This window comes from Pinus tabuliformis, chromosome 5_2, assembly GCF_031772625.1.
Source record: "Pinus tabuliformis cultivar Carrire ecotype Pingquan chromosome 5_2, CPIR1, whole genome shotgun sequence".
In the NCBI taxonomy this organism is placed as follows: Eukaryota; Viridiplantae; Streptophyta; class Pinopsida; order Pinales; family Pinaceae; genus Pinus; species Pinus tabuliformis.
In genome coordinates, this window is record NC_142306.1 from 985,809,071 (window position 1) to 985,817,566 (window position 8,496).

The 8,496-nt window shown below is 33.7% G+C and overlaps 1 protein-coding gene across 1 annotated transcript; it reads right to left on the reverse strand.

Moving 5' to 3' along the window:
* Window positions 1-3,391: 3,391 nt before the first annotated feature.
* LOC149162603 (uncharacterized) lies at window positions 3,392-7,822 on the reverse strand. The gene is made up of 2 exons (XM_089435745.1): window positions 4,237-7,822; window positions 3,392-4,100 (listed from the first exon to the last, which is right to left on the reverse strand). The coding sequence occupies exons 1-2, from the start codon at window positions 6,064-6,066 to the stop codon at window positions 3,750-3,752; spliced, it is 2,181 nt and encodes a 726-aa protein (XP_089291871.1). The 5' UTR covers window positions 6,067-7,822; the 3' UTR covers window positions 3,392-3,749.
* Between the last annotated feature and the right edge of the window lie 674 nt (window positions 7,823-8,496).

Here is an 8,496-nt window from a genome sequence, read left to right on the forward strand (position 1 = left end):
TTAAGGTCACAGCAAAGCTACACACCAAATTGGTGTATGAGACCCTTTTGTTTGTGGGACAAGGGATTTACCTCCGCACAGTGATTTGACTGCTAAGTCTAGGAAGGCATACATACTCTACCCCTCTGGTTTTGAACCTGTGACCTCTTAAGAGGAAACACACTTTCGCATCTAATACGATTCAATTATTTGATGTTCCCGTGGAATCGATATCAAATGATATTTCGTTCCTTTCTTTCCATAGAAAAGAAAAAAAAAATAAAGATGACAGGATTTGAACCTGGGACATTATGTAAATTATTTGAATATATATATTCATTATTAATAAAAAAACATTTTATATGAAAAATGTAATTTATAAATAAAATACGTTAATATCTGTATTAAATAAAAATATAATGTAATTTATAAATAAAATACGTTAATATCTGTATTAAATAAAAATATTTAAATGTATTAAATATATATTATATATGGTAAAATATTTTTTAAAAATCAATTTAAATATTATTAAGATAAATATTTAAAAATATTTGTAAATTTATATATTCAAAGATTTAATTTAAACATATATTAATTACAGATTTATCAAATTATATACAAATTTTATTTAAATTTTAAAAAATTTAATCAATTCTAATTAAATTCATAATTTAATATTTTCCATATATATATATATATATATAATTAATTAAGTCCAAACCATTCTCGATAGAACATTGAATCGCGTATGAAAGTAGATTTACTTTCGATCGGCGCAGCCTTCCTCAGTGTGTGGATAAATCAATTGTAGTAGCAACGTGTGCCGTAGCTATAGAATACAGTAGTTATTTACTTTCGATCGGCGCAGCCTTCCTCAGTGTGGGGATAAATCGATCGTAGTAGCAACGTGTGCCATAGCTATAGAATAGCAAGAAGGTAGTAATGATAAAGAATATTTTTTTCAGAAGTTAAGGACGTATATCTCTCAAGTGGTTGGGAGGTTTAATGATAATTTTTTTAAATATTTTTAGGGGAAGTTAATGATGTATATTTCAGATAGTTTGGAGAGTTTAATGATACCTTCTCCACCTGAATTACAGTCACGTCACATTACTATGTTGAAAAATACTGAAAAAAAAAAAATCTATATACGAAAACGAATATCTTTCGGCGCATGCAGGCACCAGGGAAATGATGGATTAAGGGAAAAAAACCAATGGTTTTCTCATTACAGTTTTAATGCGTAGAGATTTAACAGCTATTATTAACCGTACATGCATTAAGAGTGATTGCGATATACACAGAGTTCCAAGGCAATCGCACCACCCTGCACTTTCGGCATCAAATCTGTAGAACTGTTGCGTTTTATTTCCTTTTATGGCTTGTATCTTTTTCTCAATTTTGTTTAAACTTTGATTTTTTTCTCAGGTGAACACTTTTTCCAATTTTGTTTAAAAAGATTTCTGGATGTCAAAATTAGAAGCTATAACGCACGAGAGAGGAGTGATTAAACTATGCATATTATTTAATGGTTGAAAATAACAGTGTAAGCATTTTGGCATGATGTGATGAGGGTGCCAACACGAGAAGCAAGCAAATTAATTAGAATGAGTGGCATGGTTGGGTGCATTAGCTAAGCTAAACGGCATACCTAATAAAACACGTGGAAGATAGAGGGGCACGTCAACCCATTCCATATGATTAACACGTTGATTAACTTGGGTACACACACTATGGTATCTATAATGGATGGTTCGAGTGGAGAACACAATGAGGTGAAGAGAAGTCATATAATATAGTAGAATGAGTATCGCAAAGCACATACCATGGTGTGCTGAGTAGTAAGTTCGGTCGAGATCAGAGGTCAAGCTTGCCCCAGGCATGCAAGTCGAGTGCTTGGGGTTAATCATTGATTCGTCTACAGTGCCGAGAAGTCGAAATTTGGGGATCGTGTCAAAGGGATATGTGGCTGAGACTTGGGTTTTGGGTATTAGAAACTTGAAGACTCTTTAGAAGAGTTTGATCTTCGCCAACTTGAATTGATATTTTAGTAACTCTGGTTGACTCACATTAAATTACATGGCGTGGGAACAATGGGTGGCGCTATTTGTCGCAGTCGTGATTAATGTTCTAACACCTCCCCTTGATCACGACCACTTAAACTTTAACTTGCGTGCTGGTCTAAGTCTCAGCTAGGCTTACAACAAAACATTTCATTTTTGCCTTCTTGCTAAAGGGTCCATGCTTGTTCATTCGCTGGTGCAATTTCATCTTCACCTTTCTCGCTTTCCTTATTAACTTCCTCTGCTCCTTGCTTAGGTACTTAACATCAACAACTTTTTTCTGGATTGGGATGCAAGGAAAGATCCCGAACTAGGTAATCCAATTCATGCTCTCCCCACTTTCCATGAGGAGCCACCAAAATGCACTCATCTTCGATCATGAGCAGCGTCTGAACAACATCCATGGTTGTATCCTCCATTGTCGCAACCATCTTAGAAGCAGATCCAATAAATTTTCTAACAATTGAGTTCTGAGAGAAGCAAGTTTTACTCTCAATGATTGCAGGATCATGTGGAATAGACTTTAGCTCGTAATCATCAATAGCATAATCACCAATAGCATCACATTGTTTGTCAAGGATTTCTTCGAACTCAAAAATATTGTCTGACCCAAAAATGCTTCCAAATGGGTTCATGAAAAAATGACCATTGAAAGGGTCATTGTCAAAAAAGTCTAAAAAGATAGACATATCAACTGGGCTCCACTTTACCTCTACCACAAAGAAAAGAACGTAGCAAATAAGACATGTTGGAGATCTAACAACGCTCCCACACAACTCTTAGCTAGGCTCAAATTTTCCTTAAACTTTGGCCAACTTTGACTTCATAATAGAACCACGCTCGCTCTGCCTCTCACTTCCCTGGATGCCCATAATCGAACAGTGGTTCTAACCACAAATCTGAACACAAAAGCTTTCACACCCTTGGATCTACTACTGAGACGCAGATCCGGGCCAATGGTCCTTTGGTAGATCTCAACACAATCCCACCCAGCATAGACACTGAATTTTTTTTAATTCTTCGGCAGTTTCTCACACTCTACCCTGGCCGCTTCTTCAATCAACTCCTCTGCTCCTCCACAGCTCATTCAACAGTCTCTTCAAGGGATTGTACAACTAACAATGCTCTCCATCCAGCGCACTACAACAAACAGCTTCAAAAAATCTCCCAGGTGGCTCACAATCCACCACTCTTCACACACAGATGGGATCTCTCTGGCCACAAACCCCTCACTACTCTGGCCAAACACATCAACTTTTACATCTATAGCTCTAAAGCCAAGACTGGCCTATCTCCAACGCAGAACGAACACAACACGATGCTATGTTACCAGAAACGAGAAACGAGAAACGGAACGGGAAACGAGAACGGTACGAGAAACGAAGTTTGGAGGTTTCGCATATAAGAAACGAGGAGAGAGAAAAACACCATATTAAAGGTGAACAATATAAACAAAGCATTAATCATAAACCTGCAATGTTTTTGCTCATGAAATTGTAAAAAACAATTGTAAATACTAATTTAGTTTTAAAAAAGAAATAATAATTTTTTAGATCCAAAAATTTAGCCATCATTAATTCCAAGAAAATAGCAAACATTGATAAGAATAAGAGATTTGAAATATAAATAATTAAATTTGTTCTTTTGAATATATATGTATCTCTAAATTCACTTTCAACAATTCATATCAAAATGCAAGTAAACCTAATAATCTAGATTTTGAAGCTCATTTTCTGGAATAGTTGTTGAGCTTGAGCCAATTCCAAAAGAATTATTTTGGTCAATAGACTTCATGGTATCATCAAGCATGTCTTCAGCATTGTCTTGTAGCACCTCAAGTGGAAGCTCATCAATTTCGTCATCTTGTGAACCACCATAATCCCACATTCTCGTGGGTCCAGTTTTGTATTCTAGTTGTTGTCGAGATAACAAACGTAGATTTGAATGTACAAACACCAAATCTTGTGCCATTTTTGTGCCTAGGCGATTCCTCTTCGTTGAATGGATGAAAGCATATTCACTCCAATTTCTTTCACATGCAGAGGAACTAGTCACCTATAAAATAAAATTAAAATTATGTTAGTCATAGTCAATCAATAAATCTTATAAGATAAATAATCTAAAATGAGCTTTAGAATTAATTGTTTAAACAATAAATCAATACATTAAAGGTATTTGTTGTTAAGAATACCTGTGAAAGCAAACGGATAGCCAAACGATGAAGCAAGGGGGTCCCTGTACCATATTGTATCCAGAAGTCGATGGGTCCAAGTTGTTGTCTGTTGTATGCACAATCTTCATTTGCAAAGTGGTCTTCTGATCTCAAATACTTTCCTAACTCAAACCGTAAAGCAGTGCGATCTTGACGATTATAACACCTACTTATAAAAGTGTTCCAGTTTTGCATAACCTCTACATCTGATGATGGTTTCTTATGAAACCATTTAGGATTGAGTAAAAATGCAATTGAATGAAGAGGGCTGTGAAGCATTTTCCACCTTGTCAAACTAAGTTCCCACACTTCATTTCTGGTGTCTTTGTCAATCCTAGAATTTTCATCTTCCATTATGTCATGAATCATCTCTCTCATTTGATCCATGCTCTCAAAGACATCCCCTAAGCATGGTTGATCACTATCAAATATGCGAAGGGTGGAAACAATAGGTGTAATAAGGGTAACAATATCCTCCACTCTCCTCCAAAAATTCTCTGAAGAAAGACCAATAATAATGTCCTCAACTTTTGGGCCATCCCCAGTATGAGAACCCTTCCACCTTTGCCAATCTATTGATACCACCATCTCTCTCAAAGATTGATGCATTTTAATAAGGCGTTGAAGCATAATGAAAGCAGATGCAAATCTAGTTTCGGCACATCGAAGAAGCTGAAGTTTTGCATATTTCCTATACATTGCTATGGATGCTGCATGATTAATAATAAAGTGTTGTAGCATCTTTGCTTCAGTTATAGTTTTATCAATCCATGCAATGTTATTAATATCTTTTAGGAGCAAATTCAAGCAATGCACAGAGCAAGGAGTCCAAAAAATTGTTGGATATTCATCCTCAATCAACCCACCAGCAAGGATATTGTTTGAGGCACTATCTGTAACAATTTGGACCACGTTTTCTCTACCAACCTCCTCTATTGCCTCTTTGAGGAGACCTGTTAGATATGGACCATCTTTTGTCTTTCCTGTAGTATCATAGGATTTTAAAAACATAACTCCTTTTGGACTAGAAACCAAAATATTGATAAGGGGACGATGGTTAACATCTGTCCAACCATCTGAGACAATGGAGACTCCAGATTCCTTCCAACTATCTTTAATGTCTTGAAGTCTAGCTTCAACCCGAGCCCTCTCTTCAGATAACACAGTTGTCCTCATCTTTTCATAACTAGGAGGCTTGTAACCTTTAGGAGCATTGTTAACTAGATCTCTTACCATTTCTTTCCAATAAGGAGACCTACAAACATTAAAAGATATGCCATTTGCGAAAAAAAATCGTCCAATGGATGCATCGAGATTTCCTCTTCCTTTTACATCCCATAAGTTTTGAAGGTGAGAAACAGAAACTTGATGTTGAGAACAAGAGTGTGGACCACCAATTGTCAGTCCACTAGGATTGTTGTTAGCTTGAACTGAACCTTCAACAATATGTCTAAGCTTTTCAAGTTCATTAAATTGCTTAATTAGAGAAGCTTTTTCTGTTTTAGGTACACTGTCACATAAAGCTGATTGTTCTTTTTTCCCCATTCCAAGTAAATGCCATCGAACTCTTCCTACATTCCCTGATTTATGTTTTTTACAATAAGGGCACAACCAAACCTTTGAACCAGATGATCCACTTGATCCTCCGCTGTAAGATTGAGTGCATTTCACAGCTGCCCATAACCTTGCCTCAAAGGCTTTTTTTGCTTCTTGATATTCTTTGTTTTGGATTTTTTTGGATGCCTCTATGGAAGATTTTTGTTGGGAAAGGGGTGGTCTACTTTGTGACATTGATGAACTTTCTTCCATTGCAATGAGAAATGAGTGGAATAAGAAATAAATGATTCTCCTCTGCAACAAATTTTAATCTGCACAATTTATATTTGAAAATTAGTTACAGAAAATAAAATAAAAAATTGACACTTAATTAGACACAATTTAATCCTGAGACACTTGGAATGTGCAGACTACACAATTTAAAGTTATAATTCCAACAGATACCTACCAAATTTTAGGAAAAATTAACTGGAAAATATACCCAAAAAAAGACTAAAATGTAAAACAATTAAACTATGCTTATGTTTGGACATGAAGCTATATAACAGCTACATGTACCCTAGTGGATATATACATGATTTGGACTTTTATTGTTTGGTCAGCAAAAAGAATTTCTTCAGGGGACGTCTTCCTGACTCTGCCATTTTGTCATATCTTCTTTTAATAATAATATTTCAACAATTTTCTATAATAATCTTATTATCTTATTTATATTTCTACAATGTGTTTTTTTGTTATCCTTTCTTTATTTTGGAAGTTTCTCAGCACAGTCATTACTCCCATGACGCAGTAGAACACATCATTACTATCACTCAAGCAGATGAACCATAAAGCTTTCAACAATGACTGTGCAAATACCAAGAACATTTGACAGTATTCCATTCCATACATTAATTGGATAACTTGTACATGACAAGAAAACCCATGTACATACTACAAATTAATGTATAACTTGTACATTACAAGAAAACCCATGTAGATGACTTGTCAAGCAAAAAAAGCAGCTAGGTTTAAAGCCAATAGGTTCGCTAAAATGAAAATTTCCAAACTCATGGACTTTGCAGAGGTATCTTCGAGAAACATAAACGCAATACCCTTCTCTGTAGCTACTATGCCAACAAGAGAAAGTTGAAACGTTTCCCAAAGGTCACAAGTAGTTATGTCAGATAAGAATAGAAAACTCACAGGTAAAGAAGAGTTTAAAGGCTATAAAAAGATGGAGACAACTCCGTACGTTATATGTCCATCGTAATGCTCTTTCAAGCTAGAATAGGCTCCAGGTCTGTTAGTAAAAGGCAAGAGACCAGCTAAAGGCAACAGGGGCTGATGGAAGCTTTCATTGGTTCTCTAGGCAAATCCATCAATAATATAAGTGTGAGGCATAGGAATCAGTAGACAATTGTAAAAATAAAAATCAAGGAAAGGGATCTTACATAGGAACCAGTATACATTTGTTTCTCTTTTTGTTAATATTATAACTGCTAATAGACATTACTTTTCAAACAAGGAAAGGGATCTTATTTGAGGTCACATATTTTGATCATTTTTCGCTATATCAACCTTATATTGAATGCACTACAATGCATATACATAATGTAATTTTCATAAACTTTAAAGAAAATTAAGATTTTTCTTCCGAAAAAAAACTTTAACTTACTTGTTGATAAGGGAATCACAAAATAAATAAATAAATAAATAACAAAAAAGTTTGAATATTACTTGTGAATAAAATATTTTCAATTTTGCCCAAGTGCATAGAAGGTGATGGGGTATACAACTAAGTCACTCCTTGATGTGAAGATATACAGCTAAGTCACTCAATGATGTGAAGATCACCGGTTTCCCCACATGGGTAGAAGGTGATGGGGTATACAACTAAGTTACTCCTTGATGTGAAGATCACCGGTTTGAAACTCCGTGGGCCAAAATCCAACCATCTTAAAGGTTGGTGTGGCTTAGACCTGTGCGATCCCCAAGTGATTTTGACGACTTCGATGCCCCTAAGTGGGTTTAAATTCAAACAACTTAACAAATATATATATATATATATATATATATATATTCTTAAAAAGTTTAACATAAATTTAAATAACTATTTTATATTACTTAATGCTTCTATATATAATTAAAAATTAAATAATTTTGTTATTAAAAATAAAATGTTATTTTTTCATTTACTAAAGAAATGTCTAATTTCTTGTTAACTATGACAAATATGTAATCCTTTTTATCTCAACAATTTTATATATCAATATATAAAAAATTAATATAGCTATATCATAGTTCTTCATATATTATCCATTAACGTTAAAAAAAATGAAATTTATTTTTTTATATAATTATTTAATTTATTTTTAATATATATCTATTATATTAAAATTTTGAAAATAAACAAAATAATGTATAATTAAATAACTATTTATTATATATATATAAATAATGAAAAGCTATTGAAAAGCTATTTTGTATTGATGTAAGAGATGTTTAATTTCTTTAATATTGTATCTCTTTTTATATTTAATTAGAGTTTATATATATATATATAAAGAATTAGTATAACTGCATCTTAATTTCAGATGTATTATCTATCAACTAAAGAAATGTTTATATGAGAGCTTTCAATTACTTATGATAGAAAAGAAAAAATCTAAAATTAAATTAGATTTATATTAAAACATTTTA

Coding starts and splice junctions, on each gene's coding strand:
- LOC149162603 (XM_089435745.1), bottom strand. CDS start 6,066: ATGGAAGAAAGTTCATCAATGTCACAAAGTAGACCACCCCTTTCCCAA. Junction 4,101..4,236: donor CTATCCGTTTGCTTTCACAG/GTATTCTTAACA, acceptor TTTATTTTATAG/GTGACTAGTTCCTCTGCATG.